The sequence below is a fragment of the Arvicola amphibius genome, chromosome 7 (genome assembly GCF_903992535.2).
Source record: "Arvicola amphibius chromosome 7, mArvAmp1.2, whole genome shotgun sequence".
Taxonomy (NCBI): Eukaryota; Metazoa; Chordata; class Mammalia; order Rodentia; family Cricetidae; genus Arvicola; species Arvicola amphibius.
In genome coordinates this window covers 20543133-20562406 of record NC_052053.1, presented here as the reverse complement: position 1 = coordinate 20562406, position 19274 = coordinate 20543133, and the positions used below count along the sequence as shown (strand labels likewise).

The window sequence follows — 19274 nt, the reverse complement described above, 5'->3', positions numbered from 1 at the left end:
GTGAAACTTCTTTGAGGCTAATTACTTACTGCATCTTTGATTTTTAACATTTTGGAAAGGGGACGGAGGGAGCATGTCCATGAAGGACGAGTAGAAGCCAAGGTAGGTACATCTGCTGATTCTGAGTGCGAGCTTAGGCAGAGACAGCCAAGCTTGAGCTGTCTTCCAGAGGCTCCCACTTCCTGTTCCCTCCTCCTTTGATAACGATTCAAGGCAACCTGTGCTTTAGGTGAAGAATGCCCCAGCAGTTTGTTTTCCTGGAAATTCACAGTATCAGCAGGTGCGGTAGGTATGCCATGGTTGCTGCCTTTACAGCACCAGCAGGTGCTAAATAGTAAAACCAATTAAAAAGTTCCCCCTTTCTAAACTATCATTTTTTCCTTGCTTACTGTTTGCTACAAAGACAGAAAAGCAAGTTGTACAGAATTCAGTGGAAATCTTTATTTTTGCTGCTAATCAGTTAAGAAAAAGGGAGTAATAAAAACGGGAAAGCAGAGATAAAGAGACATTAGCTGTAATTCAGAATTATTTGCTTTGTCTGTTAAAACTAGTGACATTTTTTTCTTGTAAGTAGAAAGAAACTTTTTAAAACTAAAAAACAAACAAAACAAAACAAAACAAAATAGAAAACCGGTTTAAGTAAAGTACCTAAGAGCATTTAGTACACAACAGATACTCAATGATTGTTTTATAAGTGAATGAGTGATTGACTTACATCTACAACATTGCTACTATTACTGACCTAATGGTCATCGGTACTCCAATCATGTATTACATGATTTTTCTTTTACATGCTGTCTACAGAAGGAGTTGAGCAGAACACTCTAAATATTTGATCATGTAAATCTTATTGGTATATGTAAATCTTATATGTATATGTAAATACTTGAGTATGGAATGGTACCTTATGCACACATATATACCAAAATACAACTATGTATTTCATAGTTTACTATCCACAATACTTCCTTTCTGTGTTAATGATACTACTGTGCTAGTATTGTATGTATTTTATTGTGTGCACATAATATTTTAAATGAACTATTCCCAAGACCCAATTCATCACTTTAGTAGACTTGAGAGTAAGCATAATCCAACTTTGTAGACCACTTAAGTGGAAGTGATTTTTTATTGTTTCCTTCATTAGTTCATTTTGCCCACCCATTGCAGTTTCCTTGGCAACAGAATACATCACTGAAGCACCATTTTGCTTCTTGTTTTATGTAGCAAGAAGAGGACCAAGAAAACCTTTATACAGCAACAGATGGAAACAGAGGCAGAAACCTGCATCAGAGCACTGGACTGATTTCACTCTTCAACTCTAGTTGAAGAGTGGGAAGAGTCAGAATATTAGCAAAGAAGTCAAGACCATGATGGGGACACCCACTGAAACAGTCTACCTGAGCTAATGGGAGTTCACCATCTCCAGCCTGGCAGGGAAGGAACATGCATAGGTCCAAACTAGTCTCTCTGAATGTGGGTGACAGTTGCATGGCTGGGCCAGACTGCAGGGCCACTGGCAGTGGCACCAGGATTTATCCCTACTGCTGGTACTGTAGTTTTGGAACCTATTCTCTTTGGATGGATACCTTGCTCAGCTGCCTAGATATAGCAGGGAGGGCCTTGGACCTTACCCTCTCTGTGGAGTGGATGGGGGTGTGAGTGGGAGGGGTAAGTGGAAGGACTTGGAGGAGGGAAAGGAGTGGGAACTTGGTTTGGTATGTATAATGAAAAAAAAGATAGTTGTTTTCTTTTTTTTTTAGAAAATAAAAAATATAAAATAAAAAAGAAGATTCTACTTCCATCTTGGGAGCTCTAGCATCTCTACCTATGCTGATTGACCCTGGTCATAAGAGATCCAAGATGCCTGTCTCCCAGAAGTTAAAGAAGGAATTAACCCCAACCTTCAGATTTGCTGTGACAATTCCTTCTTGTTGGGAAGTGGGTTTATTTTCTCAGAAGAAATCTGAAGCTCATGAAGACAAGCTATCCACATCAACAAATTCCTTATGTTTAACTCAGCTTGGCAGAGGTCCTGGCCATTTTTTAAAACATGCTGCTTGTGCATGATGAGGTGGACATGCTAAGGGCTAGAACCTAAAAACTCTGGGCATCTTGTTGAGAAGGCACTTGGAAAACAGGCAGGATTCTACCTCTGTTTACCCATCTCCTATGCACAGTCTCTTCTTGTCCCTGTTGTCTATGTAAGTTGATTTCATAAGACGTCAATGCTCTTGGAATACTACCTTCAAGGATCTGTCTCATAGGAGCCGTAAGGTAACACTGTAATCATCAGTACATTCCCTGTGAAGCTTCTAGTTTATTCAGCTCTATGTTGTTCAGTATCAGAAAATCCTCTGGAAATTCTCTACTACTGTACATTGACCTGTTTTATGCGCTTCCTCCCCAGAAGACAATTTTATGTGACAAAATATGGGATGACTGGTCACCTAAAGAGCATTAGATTGGGTGACAGGGACTAAATTACTCTCAGCAGAATTTTGCACTTGCCAGCAGCAACCTGGAATTCCAAAGGCTTTGAAAAAAGGCTGTGAAGCTCTGGATAATGGGAATTAATTGTATTTTCACATTGTTGAACTCATGGTAACACACTGGCTTGCTAGGGAACTTCAAAATGATACAGGAAGGCAAATCTCCTGCTATCTGCACTTTATATAAAACAGATCTCACAAACTAAGGCTGTGATTAAACGGAAGGTTTTCAACGTCAATAGAAATGTCTGGGTACATGAACCCTTGTGAATTGTGACCCGATTTCAGGGCCTTATCAGAAGATAAAAACGTGAGATTATTTGCCTTGAGAATGGGGAAACTGAACAAGATTGAAAGAGGATTTAATAAATCTTCAACCCCATGGAGAACAATGGTACACAGGCTACACATTGCCAGGCTGTTCTCCATTCCCAGTGAGATAAGACCAAGAGATTAGCACCAAGATGAGGGAGTTAAATTAACTCTATGGAAAACCAGCTTGACATCAGGGGTGCTGTTTTAGAAAACTCTACCAAGAAAATAAAGAAGGTCATTGCAGAAAATACTTCCTATTGATGAGTAGTTTATGAAGTAAGTTAAATGATCCAATTATTGGTACAAGACAACCAATATCTATCAGATGGGTTTTTTGAAGGCATCTAAAGTTTTGTAGAGATAAAAAGGAAACTAATCATGCTAGTAACCCGAGCATAGGGCACAGTTTGGTGATATCACAAGAGGAATGCACTTTGGGGATTCATAAGAAAATTCCTGTGCATTTAAAGAGATCAAGAAAATGCTCGTTAAACACATCACAAACCACAAGTTTAGTGAGTGAAAAACAGTCTGGTTTGGTTGTACGTGAAGGTTTCCTTGGATTTGTGGGTGTTCGTATGTTTTAGGAAAAGGCTTAAAATTCTATCTCAAGGAATAGCATATGCAAGAACACAGAAACAATGTACATAAAGGAGAGAAGAATTTAATTCACTAAAATCAAATAGCATGCTAGCAGGTGATATCTCCAAGAGAACAGAGTTAAAAAGAGAACTTGAAGTATGAAGACAAAATGAAGGTGGAGAAGGGTCACTCAAATGCCATTTCATTTGTCTTTCTTCTCTTCCTCCTCCTCCTGCCAGTGGCTTCATCTGCTTTGAAAACTGCAATCCTCTTGCCTCTGGAGTACTTGGGCTATGGAAATGTACAATTCTTCCTGGTTCATATGTAATTTCAATAGATAATGCTGTAATACTGCAAGCCCCTGAGTCACAGGGAACAAGTATATACCATTTTTATGAAGTTCACAATTCACAGGTAGACAACACTGAGCAGTAGTGTCTTGAATAACTACAACTGAAATAAAAGCTTGGAGGAGATGAACCTCAGGGCAAAGGTGAGGAGTTCATGGGAATAATTAAGGGGAATTAAAATAGTTAGTATAAGATAAAATACTCAAAGAAGTAGAAAAAAAGCCAATTCTATTACCAATACACAGAACAGGAGACTCTGTTTTCTTCAAGGAAGAGCCATTGATAGGTTTCCCAATTCCTTTTACTCAGCCCTCAATACTAAATAGACTCAATTGATTCTCTACAATGTTTGTGTGTATGTGTGTGTATGTATGTATGTATATGTGTTATGTATCTATCTATATCTATCATTTCTCATCTATATCTATATCCTATCTATGTCTATATGTAGCAATAATGAAGAAGAAGTCATACATTTGAGGAGTAGGGGCATGGGAAGAGTTGGGGTGGGAAGAGGGAGGAATAGAAATGTAAATATAGTAATCATGTTTGAAATTCTCAAAATAAATCTTAAAAATTAGTAACAACAAATAAGTATACAGAATAGGAAGTCCTTAGAGGAATTTAAATATATAGGTGATATGAATGTAATCGGATTCAGCAAAAAATGTCATCAGTGTTCCAATGTGTAGAATAGATGAAAATCGAGTAAATTTTACAAGGAAAATGAGTTAGTTAAAAAGCTTGTTTAGTATTCTAAGGAGACAGATGATGATATCTAGACTCAATCGGGTGGGAATGGAGATAAATGAACCAATGGACACCTAGTTTTGAAAGTAGAGATGGTGGAAATAGCAGTAGAAAAGTCTAATCAACACTACAGTTTCTTCATAGCTCGAGAGAAGCTATAATCTTACATGTTTGTGGAACTGATTTGAATGGTGTGGGTGTGAACATTTGCAGAGCAACAGATACGGAGAGGGACAGGAATTTCAAGGAAGCATTAGGGGATACCTTTGAGAGCTTAAGTAGTTTAATAAAAAGTTGGAGTCACAATATGGAAGCTCATCTGGCCTGTGGTTTAAGATATTAATATGCACACCTCCCAAATGAGAATGAAATTAGAAGCATAGATGATATTAATCAGAGAAAGATTATGTTACATAAAATAAAAGGAGGCAGAAGATATCTTAAGAAACTTGGGAGTTTGTGGAGAGAGCTCAGTTGATAAAGTCCTTGTCTTACAAGCATGAAGCCATGAGTTTAATCTCTAGAACCTATATAAAAACTTTGAGATTGTGAGATGAGCATGAATTACAAAAAACATGGAGACAGAAGATCCTGGAAGTTCACAGGCCAACATGTAACTTAGTTGTGAGAACCATGCCAGTGAGATCCCATCTCAAAGAAAGATGGAAAGACATCTGAGGTAGTTTTATGGCCTCTACACACATATATACAAATGTGCACATGCACACCAATACCATGTGAACATGTATGCATACCAAACATACAAATACACCCACAACAAAAAGAAACTCTAAGAAATAACAAGCCAGATGAGAATATGATGCGAAGTTATCTCCAGAGAATTTGTAAGGGTATAAGGAAAATAGAAAGAGTGGAGAACCACCGACACCAAGCAAAGACTATTCAACAGGAAAAATTGATCCAGGGTCAGGTGCTGCTGTGAGGCCAAATAGGAAAAGGCTAGGATGCTGGTGAGGTCAGCAGGAGGCAAAGTGCAAGGTTCTTCATGAAATCTTGGTCTCGTTGCCAGGCACACTTATGTGCACCTGTATCTGAGGTCCTACTAAAGTGTACTTATTACTGTTCCTGCCTGAGAGTGGATCCCTCTCACTCCCTAATGAAGATAAGTTCTATTTTGTGCCTTCATCCACACAAGAGATATGTGTGGTGCTTGCTGGTGAAGGGATTGAACTCCTGACTGAAATGAAGATTCCTCTTCTCCAAAACACTCCGCTTCAAACTCTGAATATATTTATCATCTATTATCAACTTGATTTCGTCTTCAATCAATCTACCCAATTTCTCTGTTGGCTGTCCTTGAAGACATGGAGTGGCTTTGTTGAGTGATGAAATTTAGACACAGCACCCCAGAACAAAACCAATGTTTTTAGTTTGGGAACAAAAGTGATTCTCCTGACACTACCAAGGCTTGAATTAGAGATAACCTTGAAAATCAAAACTATAATGAGTATTTAAGCAAGAAGAGCTAGACACCATGTGCTTTAGATTAAACTTTACAAATAGAAAGAATGAATTACCTTTCTCGCCTTCACTTTCAAAGGACAGTCTTCTTCTTCGTAATTTACAGGTGTCCCCTTCAGAATCATTTATGGATTGGGACTGCAGCGAAAGATCAGCCTTTGTTAATGGAACTCAAAGAGGGATCTAGAAGGCTATGCTACTTGAATATAATGTCTTACTGGTGAACTCTTTACTGTGACACTTCGCAGCAACCACTTTAAATCTTAAAAATTACATTTTGGCCAATAGTTATAGTAATTTTCTTGAAGGTTAGCTTTGAGTTGTAAAACAGATTGATAGAATAATTCTAGTAGCTTTGCAATTTTATTGGGGAAAGCATGGTTTGTTGGAGTTATGGGCTAGGAATTTTAGGATCTGGCATTAGAGTTTAGAAATAAAATAGTCCACATAAGGGAGTATTTCATATAACATGATAAACGTTTAAAATATTAACAATTTACACAAGTAGAAGAATCTGTGCTATTGCTAGCAAAATGTATGAATCAATTAACAGTAACTAGGATGTATATATTACTTAGTAATGAACATAAGGCTAAATTTTACAATCAGTATATGATTGAGGACAATAGATACTATGATAAAAGACCTTTATTACACTTGCTTCAGCTCCTCCATCTCCTCTTTGATTGTCTGTACAACATCAATCTTGTAAATCAGAACAGAAATTCCCTGCGTTATTCATTTGGGTGCCATATAAATTTCAGCACAATGGAGTCACGTTAGGCTCATAGTTGCATTTTAGATAAAACCAGAATGAGGTTAATGCTCTCTGACTGAGATCACAATAAAACATTCAGTAAAACTATTCTGAGCACATATGTTTAAGAACTGGAGACTTTTTACTGTAAGTTTTAGGTTTTTTTTTTTTGTTTTGTTTTTGGTTTGAAAAGAAGTTAGCTCAGTTAGCTGAACAGAACACTGAATGGCTACCTGGTGACCCTAGAAACTGTTTCTTAAGCCTCTCAGAATGTCTGGTGATAACTACAACTCCACCAAGACTTAAGTGTATCTTTTGCCTAAATATTGAACTAGGGAATTCTTCCATCGAACACATTAGCTCATAAATAAATACACTGGGCAATTACCAAGTGCTCAGTGTTTGATGTAATGATAAAAAGGCATTTAGAAATGGAATGGACTTTCTGAAACTTGGCAAATTAACCCAGTAACAAATTGTGAGCGACAATGTAAGTTGTCCTTCCACAAGACAGGACTAGTTTATAGATCAGAGTTCACAGTGGAGCACAGTAAGAGCCACACTCTCAAAATCATTATAGGTTGGGTAATGTTCAGAATTAAACATAAAATATTATTTCTATTAGACCATATTTTATTCATTCCATAGCCTGGATTTTGACTCTATTGTAAGAGTTAATTAATTCATACTTCATTAACTTGAAAGTTGAGTTTAGTATTAATCTAAACTTTGATAGGTCTAATATTTTCAAAATTACAGAAAATCAATAGCAACTGATATGGTAGGAATAATAGATGAGAAAATATTTCATTCCCTATCTATGTAAGATAAACTCCTTTAGGGGATTTTACTTTTTTTTTCTTTTTTTGGTTTTTCGAGACAAGGTTTCCCTGTAGTTTCTAGATCCTGTCCTGGAACTAGCTCTTGTAGACCAGGCTGGCCTCGAACTCAGAGATCCGCCTGCCTCTGCCTCCCGAGTGCTGGGATTAAAGGCGTGTGCCACCACCGTCCGGCTCCTTTAGGGGATTTTAAAAATTACTCAAAACCACTCATTTTCCTACAAAAACTCTAATGTAAACCAAGACTCTAAGAACTTCTAAAAGGTCAAACTTAATTGACCTTCCAAAAATTATTCAACATCTTTTAATATTGAATTCTTGCTGTATAATTTATTAATTTCAACATTCAGCTGGTCTCTTTCTCTCAGTATTTAATACTGACAAATTTTTTGTGGCAGTGTTTTGTTTGTTGTTTTCAGAAGCACTTGGCAGATCTACGAAAGACATTTCAGAAATGGGAAGGTCAGCAGTGGGGCCCTACCTTTGCACTCTCGTGTCTCAGGTTGAAAGTCAGTTCTAGATTCGTTAGAAAGTGGTCGGAGAACTCTGGATACATATCCAAGACCTCCAGTAAGTCTTCTCGCTGGATCTTATGCAGGTCGCAGTATGTGAGCGCTCTCACGTCTGCATTAGACTTGCCAGGCTTGGCATAAAGGTGAACCATTTCCCCAAAGATATCATTTTTTCCTAAAATAAACCAAAAAGAAGAAGAAAGAAAAGGAGGAAGAGAAAGAGAATTAATGTTTTCTTTATAAAAGTAGAAAGGGACACCAACCAACTGCCTAATCATTGAACCAAAGATTTCAAATGTAAGATCCCATACCTGCAGGAGCATGGAGAGCAACATTCCATGTCTTGACTGATTGGACATTGTTTGTTGAGTGAAACTTTGTTCTTCTTAAAAGTCTTGGGTACCATTATAATCTCCTTCATTCCTTTACTTAGGTTCTTTTGCTAAGCATGTAAGATCTAGAGGATGCCTTTGTTTTGTTACACTCCTTAGTGCTAGCTATGGATCTCGCCACATGGTTTTCTGAATATACTTTCATGTAGAAGTGTTCTGATGGTGTCAGTCCAGGAATATGAGAGCCTGAAATGAGCTATTCAGCCATATTATGTCCAGAGCTTTTGCCAATTAACAGTTCCATCATTCCTCAGATATGGACAAGTGATATCAACACACTGCCTTTAAAGTATTGTCCATTTGTTTAAATAATTACTTCTATGTATGTCACCCAAAGACATAGTCAGGGTTTTGGTCACTTGCTCTTTGCTCTGAAAATTTGTTCCCATTGTACTTCTACAATTACTAGGATTATTTCAGTATTGGATTCTGCCTAACCATGTGCTGTCTATTTTCAGTTTTATTCAATGACGAGAGTAAGAATAATCGATATTTTCTGACAACCATGTAGGTGCCATGTTTATGTCAAATGTTTATATATATTACATATATGTATGCTTATACATATGTATGTATATGATACTCAAAAATAATTTGTGAAGATGTGATTATTATAAAAATCTATAAATATCGAAGCAAAATTAAAGAAGTAAACTGAATAATGTAAGGTCCATTTCTCAGTTGGGTGAAATGGAGGAAGAAAAAGTAGCCAGGATTAAAACCCATGCATTTTGACCCCATAATCAATATCCTTACCTGCCTAGGATATCAAACCTCCCAAGATTTCTCAAAATTTCATGGCCATTTTTCTGTTTCTGAGTATCAAGTTTCTCACATGGTATATACCTTTAGTAAATATTTGTAGTCTACTTGATGAAGTCACTTTTGAAGGTAGCAATGCAAAATAGCACTTCCTTCACATTCCTAAAGGTTCTTTTTAGATTAAGGATATGCATAAAGTATGCATTTATGCTTGCTTCTGGTGGATTACCACATCTATCTTCCAATTGAGGGAGCTATCAAGGATGTTTAAACAATAAAGTTCCAACAAGTGAAAAATGCTGGGACATTATTTTAAATGAGAATTGAATAAGGAAAAGTCAAATACCATATACTAATAATTAGAGAGACGTCATTAGGCATAGTTTAAATAAATACTTATTAGACTTTGAGAACCATAATGAATAGTAATTTTTGATGCTAACATACATGGAGATTGGGACAGCAAAGGAGAAGCTTTTGCAATTCTTTAGTTTGGATGGCTTTGTTTAGATAATTACTTTATGACTCTGAACTGTATTTGCATGGGGTTTATATTTTAATTATCTTCTGTGAATATAGAAGAGCAGGGAGGAAGCCCTGTGACGCCGATCAGCACTCTATACCCACAGCAGTCTAAGCTCTATACCCACAGCAGTCTAAGCTCTATACCCACAGCAGTCTAAGCTCTATACCCACAGCAGTCTAAGCTCTATACCCACAGCAGTCTGAGCACAGAAAGTTAGTTGTTTTGCCCACAAATGCCAGGACAGGCAGGCTTAAAGATCAGCCTCCACTTTCCTTGGTAAGACACCAAGGCAAGCTGTCAATGTCAAATCCAGTGAAAACTTTCTTTTGATAAGTGGCCTTGAGGCGACTTAGGATGCTTTTATTCCATGACCCTTTATTGGTTTAGAAACCAAATAGTGAACTTTCTCAATCTGTGGATTTTTGACTGTAATAATAATGAAATTATCAAAATTCCAAGGGAATCACTTAAACTTCTTTGTGTTGGGCATCTAGTGAGCTATGCGTTGGGTCTGTCCAACAATAAACAGATAAAACCTGTGAGCTAATAATGTTCAAATGTAAGAACTGAGAACTGAGTGCAAAGAAACCGTTCAACTGACATAGACTGAACAGTTGATAGATAGACACTGGGGTGCTGGGAGATGTGAACCCCCAAATCCTAAATTTCTTGTAAAGAACTTGTTTTCCTCTGCTCTGAGACAACTTGCAGCTGCTCTGAGCACGAGACCCTCAGGAGTTCCTGATGGCAGGGGAGTGATTTCTGGTGGGTTTGGTTGGGGCGTGGCTATCAGTTAAGGATCCCTATATAAGCTGTCCCCGGACACAATTAAGCCCCTCGCCCGATTCACAAAGTGTATGGTAGCGCATAGAGCACAGACGGGCATGGTGCACTCTACTGGCGAATGAATCTGGGGCCTTGACTGTGCTGGGTGAGAATCTACCTCCCACTTATGCCTCTAGGGCTGCCGACTACTCATTAGTGGAACAGTGTATTAAATCTATGAGAAAACTGAATTTCCATAGACCCTGGAGGGTGGTGTTACTGTGGGGTGAGGGAGTTTTGATCCTGCAGCTATGTGGTCAGAAAGAAGGAGAATAGAGTTTTTTTTTTTTTTTTTTTTTTTTTTTTTTTTTTTTTTTTTTTTTTTTTGTTCATCTCTCCATTACCCTCACAGTCCAAAAGAAAAGCTAGGAATTCATATAAACAGGTTCATTTTTAAAGAGACAGAGTGGACTACACATGAATGTTCCTTTGCACTTAGACTCATGTTCTGCTCATTCTGTAGTCTATCAACTCAAGTCCTAATGTTAAGAGCACCGCTTCACTCTGTTAAGTCAGGACCCCAATTTCTTCTTTCTAAGGGTTTAATAAATAACAGGTAAATGAAATTCATGAAGTTATAAACTTAGCTCATATTACTGTAGGCACATGCTAATTAGTATGTCTACAACACCCAGCAGTTCATATTAAGATGCCAAAGGATCAACTGTGAAGCCAAGATCTCACGTGAAAAGGAAAATGTCGACTGTTTTTATATACTTAGCTTCAAACGTCTAAGTAGCTGCCAACAGTTGAAGAGAATGTTGGCATATTACACAGAAATTGAGACATTAAAAATACATTTTTTGCAAGGTTAATTTGATATGCAATGAATTGAAATAAAGCTCTGAGTTGATCTGTGTTGTCGACCTTAACAACTAATCGGTCTGTTAGTCTGTCCTTCCAAACTAATGTTTGCAACAACTCATAGCTGAAGATGTCATTAGTCCTGGCTAAAATACTCACCGAGAATAGCTACCACTATGTCATCCTTGAGGATTTCTATGGAGCCTCTGGATAAGAAGTACAGTGCAGTTAGGACATCCCCACAGTGAACCAGGGTGTCTCCTGGAGGCGCGTGGGTGGTTTTGAACTTCATTGCCAAAGCTCTAAGGCAGCCTTTACTTGCTCCTCGAAAGGCTTTGCAGTTTTGCAGCAAAGTCTGGTTCAGATGCAGGCAAATGTCAGCTTGTAAACATTCTGGAAATCCCTTTAAGACCTGAAATGAAAAAAATAAAGAGTTTGATACTACCAGAACACCAGGCACTTCAACTTGAAATCAAGTCTATTTCTTGCTCACAGGTCTGAAGATGCAGTAATTCTTATGAGGGAGATTTTATAATGCATCTAGTTTGCTTCCCTTAATGCATATTTGGTTTGCTAAACATGTCAGAAGTTTTAGCTCTGTATTGTTCTGTGAATTAACTGCAGACATTCAATTCAACCCAAGTGCTGTCTCATTAAAATGTTATGCCTATACATTTCACATTACTTCTTGCCTGCCTTAGGTTATGCAGTATTACATTGTGCATAGATTAATGCAACAATCAAAAGGACACTGGTAAAAGTCAATACAACTCAAAAGATGAGAAACTTTTTGAAAGAATTTTAAATCAATTTAAATTGTCACCATGGGTGTATATCTAATCTGATGCAGCTTTGGTATCTGCATGTATCATAACTGATGAAATGTTTAATCAACACTGGAATAGTCATATTTTCTATACACCTTTTATTTTGGTTTTTTGAGACAGGGTTTCTCTGTAGCTTTGGAGTCTGTCCTGGAACTAGCTCTTGTAGATCTACATGCCTCTGTCTCCTGAGTGTTGGGGTTAAAGGCGTGTGCCAACACCGCCCGCTCTATACGCAATTTTTATACTAAATGTTTGGAGAAACACTGAAAATAAAGGAAAGGAGAGCAGTTGATGTACTTTGAAAGTAAAGTTTAATTTTTAGTAATAGAAATGGTGCTACTTTTGAAAACTCACTGGTTAATTTAAAACCCAAGGCACAGACTAAACAATAAGTTCTGATAAATGTCCCTTAGTTTGAATGGAATAATGTGCTATTTTTTGCAAAGTTATCCATGTGTAATGGGTCCGGGCCCTCTTCTTTAACTCTTTCCATCTTATTCTCTGGGGTATCACATGCAGACTTTAGTTTTTATACTGACTTTCCCCACAGTTATGAACAGTATACTTTAGGGTAGATGGACCCATTGAACAGAACAATTTACAAGGTAATAATGCATTTAGAGACTTTTTTCTCTGATTTTTATTGGTTCAACTTTAGCATATAATTTAATATAACCAAAATCATCATAAATTGGCAATAAGATAATTCGAGTGTATTTAGTCCAGAAAGAAACTTCGTATTGAATTATATTTGAGTCAAGCTATGATTATCAGTGTCTGGAATATAAAACAACTCCAGGGATCCGACTTCTATGAAGCTACCATGTGATGTAGCTGCTGAACTGACTACGGTAGACCATGAAAAGATCTTTAACACCTGCGAAGCACAGCAGCCACATTTTTGTTATTGTTTTAATGATCAACAGAGAGTAAAGTGTATTTTGGAAGAAAATCTACGAAACTAAAAAATTTTATAAAATTTGCCACAATTAGACTCTTGTGCAAGTCACTTCACCCATCCACGTTTTTTTCTTCTTTAAGATTAGAATCTTCACAGTACCGAATTAGTTACGTTACTGCTAAATAATGCACCTGCTATTCAATTCTGCTTACTCAGCTCCACGCTGCCAACACTTTCAGCCTGAAAATTTTCGGGTCCAGTAGAATTCAAGCCTTCCTTTTTATGAGTTTCTAGGCATGCATCCTTAAACTTTCTACCTATAACTTCAGGTTCCATCAACCTGAGTAGACTCCTCCAGTGTTCTGCTTGGACTAAAGACCTCTCCAATATAACCTGCCTCATATTGCCTAGTCCTATCTCTGAAGCCTAGGGGTTTTATCTTACTCTTATGGAGTCCTACATAAGTTTAGGTTTCCTCATAGAACCCATGGATGACCACCTTTTACCATCACCTACAATGGAAATCATTGCTTTGAATTATTTGGCAAGTTGTGCCAAGCTGGGGATGACCTTAGTTTGGACCACTGGTTTCTGAATGAAGAATCACTTTCATTGGGGATTCTATAGGAGAAAATCACCAGTGTTCACTGGCTTCTCCATGTGTCTTTGAAAGCCACTTTTAGAATCACAGCCTAAATCTTAAATGACTCTGCTAGGATATAGATGTATAGAGCACTATGCCAAGCAACAAGATAGACCTTTTCTTTTAAATATAGTCGACAAAGTATCTTATACTTCACATAAACGAAGGAGGGTACTCATCCCATAAAACTGGCATTTGCTTCTGGCAGATTCCTTGAACTACCCCTGAATATCATCAACCCATTGTGTTTCTGTGTGTCTGGGCATGTTGATGTGTATGTTGGCATGGTTTGAGTTGGAAGACAGAGATGAGTCAGCGATAGTATCTCCATCTTTTGAAATTTGTCAATGAACTACACAGTTGGACCGACATTCTTGATCCTACACTTGCTGGTTCTAAGTTTGCTGGTTATTTATCTTCTCTGTGACTTGGTACCTTATTTTTCAAAATTGAATTAATAACATTTGCTTCACAGAGTTGTGAGTACAGTTAAATATAATAATGCTTGTGAAGCATGAAGTTGATAGTCAATTTTTCAATATACTTTTGGATTTTCGAAAAAATAAACAAACAAAAAAACTGAATACATATCTGCACCCCCCCCAGATATGTAGATCCCATCCCCCAAAATATTACTGTAATCTTATTTCCCCTGTCTTCTTAAGTGTTCTGGTTCGTGTGGACATAAGCTTTTATTGAAACTTGCCTTAAATTCATCCTGAAAATAGGCAGTTAATGAAATAGAACTACATTTTAGAATACAAGTCATCTTGGAACTCCTCACAGAACGTGAAGGTCACTTGGGAAAGTTTCTAGTCTAAATCGTCTACTTTCAGTCTTTATTCTGCTAGACTGGAGTCCGCTGACAAGGACCGCGTTCAGCTCGAGATGCCGTAGAGCTTTATTTTCATAGGTGGTGATTATAGAGACATCACAGAAAAGTTACCCACATACTTTTGTGATCTTAACCCTTACCTGACTTTCTTAACTGTCTTAATTTGATAAGTTGCCCAAGGGAAACTGAATTAAGACGTGAAATTTGCTTGTCGGATCTCAGAGTAGCCCATCGTTTGGATTCCCAAGTAGGTCAGTGGCTTTAGAATTTGTGTTTAACTTTGGGAAAGAATTTTTTTTTTAATGGAGAGTTAACAGTTTGGAACATTAAAAAGTACATATTTTTTCCTAATGTGGGAAATAAGAGGTAGTTTCAAGTAGGTGTTTATTCAAGACACTTGGTTCACTTTTTCTATCTGGGTTGCCTTCTTCCTTTCCTACCTATTATTGTACATTTTTTCTGTGTTTATTTCCTCTGTTAAATTTCCTGAGTTAGAATGTTTTCATTTACCACTGAACTCTGACATCTTAGCAGGCTTTGCAGATATAGATGAAGAAAGTTGGAATGTAAAGTAGCTAACTACAAATCAGGACATAAGCTTTCTTGATGACATTTACAGCCATTACCCAGTGCCCGCATTCTTGGCTGAGTTGTCCTGCTGCAAAGGTACACGTCACTGTCTGCTGTGCATCTGGAGCTATTGTTTTACTGAGTGAATCCAAATTTAAAGACCAAGAAGCATCCCCCACTGTCAGCCTCGTGGCCTGAACCTTAGAAAAGCAGTTCTCATCTTTTAAGCATGCATTCATTCGTGTATTTACTCATTTAAATACTTAAATAGCACCAGATTCAAAAGAATCATACTAAATAAGCACGTTTTGAAAATGTACTCAGTCTTCACGATAGATTAAACACAATTCTTACAGATCTAATCAGAATTGGTTACACTGTCTTCAACTTGAAGTCGGACATTTGTAATAATAGTGGACATTCATGGAAGCTCAAGTAGCAGTTAATTTGAGGTGAGTTAAAGTCCTAATCTCATTTTTCTAACACTGCTTCTGCACGGCATATTTTTAAGACTTGATGAAGTTCCAGAAAACTCTTCTCTATGTTGAAAGGAATCACACACGTTTACTATGAGAGTTGCAAAGCCATTTGTGTTTTGCCACCTCTTTGCTTGGATTTATGTGAACAAAGATCTGCGAGTCTTATAATTAAATGATAACTTGTTTAAGACTTTTCTCATTTCAGTCTGAAATACTTGCTGTGATAGTTATATAAGTTTTATAGTTTACTGTTTGTGGGTCCCAAATTTAAAGACCGTTGGACAGGAGAAACCTACTAATAACACTTCAGCATAGTTAAAGTCATTTTTAAAAGCCACACAAAACAAAGGGTGAACAACAATATTATCTAACAAATATCTGTGAACTGTGATCAGTAGTTAATTCAGAAGCATCCGACCTCATAGTAGAGTTATTGCTATTTGTACTTAAATTGTACAAGCAGTATAGCATGACAGCTGAGTACATGCTGATATTGATGCAGGTCTATTGCTTGATATAAATGCTAGTCAAAATGATAGACAATTTTAAATTAGTAAATCCTTCTATACAAGTTTTCAAATCAATGACAATAAAACATTTGTGCTATGTATTGGGTCACCAAGGAAAAAGAAGTTTGATCAATTCCAATGAAATATAATTAAAAAACTATATCATTGGTGTCCTGAATAGTTTTATATCATCTTGACACAAAGTAGAGTCATCAGAGAGGAGGGAGCCTCAATTGAGAAAAATACCTCAATAAGATCAGGCTATACGTAGGTCTAGAGGGCATTTTCTTAATTAATAACTGATGCGGGAGGGCCCCGTCCATTGTGGGTGGCACCAGTTCTGGGCTGGTGGTCCAGGTTTCTATAGGAAAGCAGGCTGAGCAAGCCTTAAGGAGCAAGGCAGTAAGCAGCACCTCTCCATGGCCTCTGCGTTAGCTCCTGCCTTCAGGTTCCGGCCCTGCTTGAGTTCCTGTCCAGACTTCATTTAGTGATGAACAGTGATTTGGAAGCATAGGCCAAATAAACCCCTTTCTCTTCAATTTGCTTTTGGTCCTGGTGTTTCAACACAGCAATGTAACCTGAATTAGGGCAATAGGTTTTGGTTAGTGGCATTGAGTGAACAAACATTCCTAATCAGGGAAACTGTCAGCAAAAAAAGTTAGGATATGTCATTATTATATCATTTTTCATGACAATAGAATATATATATATATATATATATTTTCTATTCCCAGCTCATACCGTTATCTTGTCTCCTGCAGTACAGAGGTTGATCTGTGCTCTAACCAGGGGCTTTTCACTCATTCTGCTAGTGGTGTTGCAGAAGGGAGCATTCCCAAAGGCAGGCCGAATAGGGAGCACATTTAGGCAGCCTGACTGTGGCAAATGGCTCCCTAAATAGCAGATTAATCATGTGGACAACTTCGGTGGCTGAGTTGACTGTCATTAGGAAATGTCCTAGGGAAATTCTTTGGGTCATTAAATATACTTAAATCTTGACAAATTAGGATTAATCAAAACACAAATTAGCACTCCCTATGAACCTCCAGCATGATTATCAAACACATTATGCAAGTAACATGCTAAATTTTAAGTCTCTGCCCTGGAGTACAGCTGTACTATTTGAGAGCATCTCCTGACTCTGGCAGAATTGCTATTTTCATGTGGGCATTCAGCTTCTTGATAAGTCTTTAGCACCTGTGAACTCATGAACCTTACATTATGTTCTTTGTGGAAGCTAATGTCTTAACATAATGCGTTTTGTAACTTCTAGGTCATTCCATATTGTATCATTTCTATAGTTATTCACCAAGAAATAGGAAACAAATACATTCTATGTTTCCTTGGTGGCTACATGGTGATTACTACATTTTAACCACTGGTTATAATAGCAAACTCTTAAGTAGGTTAGCAACACATATACACATTAATTACCCCAGTGTGAAGCTCACATTGCTTTGACATCTACATTTTTTATTCTACCTCCATGTGGCTGTTAAAAATAAGGAACTATTTTAATATATAAGACCTTCGGGCCTTGCCAGGCCATTGAGGAAATTAGAAAATTGTGAATACAGGAATGTGGAAATATTTGTAAACACTGGAATAAATACATTAAAGTGTTTCATGTAACCCGTTCAGATTTAGCACACAGTTTGTATTTACTCAAGATACAAAACCTTATTATACTTGGACATGGCGAAAAAGGCAAAAAGCCCTGAAGCAGTTTGAGCTCCACCAATGGTGCCTCAAGAAATAAAGAACATCTTCTTCCTGCATCTTTCTCCTTCCCAACTAGCAGCATTGCTACGACTTTTCCTTTTAGAGGGACCCTTAAACTGCAGCATGACCCAGTGAAGACAGGGTTAATGGTGATGTGTGGGCAGAAGGGAATCATTGCTTTTCTTCATCATCCAGGGTCTGGAGGCCTTTTTGCTAGATCAGTAAAAACTTGGCTTACAAGAGGTATCTCGGGATTTCTGCAGTGTGATCTCAAAAGGAACTCTAAAAGCTATTAAAATATCTAGAGGCTACAAGAAGGACCGGCAGCCTCAGGATTAGATTCTGAGTCTCTCCCCCTTTTAATCCTTGCGCAGTTATTTGAGAGAGATATAGAGGAAGGGATGAAAAGAACATAACTGTAGCCCCTTCTTCTAGCTGCACTGCAGCTAGTTCTTTCTGAATTGATTGATTGTGAGTGACCATCTTGCTGACAGAGTAAGGGAAAGGGAAATGCAGTCGGACAGGTTCAATGATGTGAAGAATCACATTGCATCTAAAACGCTATCTTGAGTTTGAATCAAGTTTTATGATCCCGGAAAGATTTCTCATATGCTATATTTCAGAACCAAATTTCCTCAATACGTGAAAGAACAGAGTTGCAGTAGTCTCATTTTACAAACATAAAAGATAAGACACAACAAATTAGAGGACTCTGTTTGTGGAAGAACGGAGACTTCTAACATAGTCCAGATTTCACCTATTTTTATTTAACTGTCTTTCAAGTTGGACTTCTAAAGTTGCTAGCAAATGTCTTTTCCATTCATCGTCAGTAGCTGGTTTTGTAGATAATAAAGATCCCAAAGTAGATGCTCTCTTTATTTTGTATGCCTGGTTTTACCTAGCCAATCATCTGTGGCTAGGTAGGTCTTAGAAGGAAACCTACTACCACAACTGTAATAGTCAGTATGATTCCTAAAATCCATCCTTATACCTAATATGTACTTATATATAAGTACAACTCTCACCCCATGTCAAAGAAGCTTTTATTTGCATTAGAGGCTATCACGGAAAACCACAATGAGTTATACTGCAAAAACCAACTGATTTAGGGGAGCCCAGTCCCAACAGATACATGTACAACACTACTCCTGCATTGAAGGCTCAAGGAGTGACATGGAAGAGGGGCCAGAAAGACTGTAAGAGCCAGAAGGCAGGGCATCTGCTGTGAGATTATGTCTCCTGGAAATGATAGGGAAGTTACACCCACAATACCGCAACAGTATGGCGGCCTAAATAAGACCTGAACAATGATAATACCAGTAGACACGCCATTGTGGAATGAGGTAATATCACAGAGTCCTTCCCTCAGAACTAACGGGAGACCACCAAGTCCAGTTGGA

At 37.7% G+C, this 19274-nt stretch overlaps 1 protein-coding gene across 3 annotated transcripts in view; it reads right to left on the bottom strand.

The window, feature by feature from the left end:
- The window catches only part of Kcnh7 (potassium voltage-gated channel subfamily H member 7), a 426118-nt gene that overhangs the window by 29362 nt on the left and 377482 nt on the right, over positions 1 to 19274 (bottom strand). For all 3 annotated transcript variants that reach the window (XM_038335737.1, XM_038335738.1, XM_038335739.1), the window contains 3 exons: positions 11548 to 11800; positions 8049 to 8254; positions 6028 to 6109 (listed from right to left, as the gene is read on the bottom strand). In XM_038335737.1, the coding sequence (XP_038191665.1) occupies positions 6028 to 6109; positions 8049 to 8254; positions 11548 to 11800 (541 nt within the window). The remainder of the gene's footprint in view (positions 1 to 6027; positions 6110 to 8048; positions 8255 to 11547; positions 11801 to 19274) is intronic.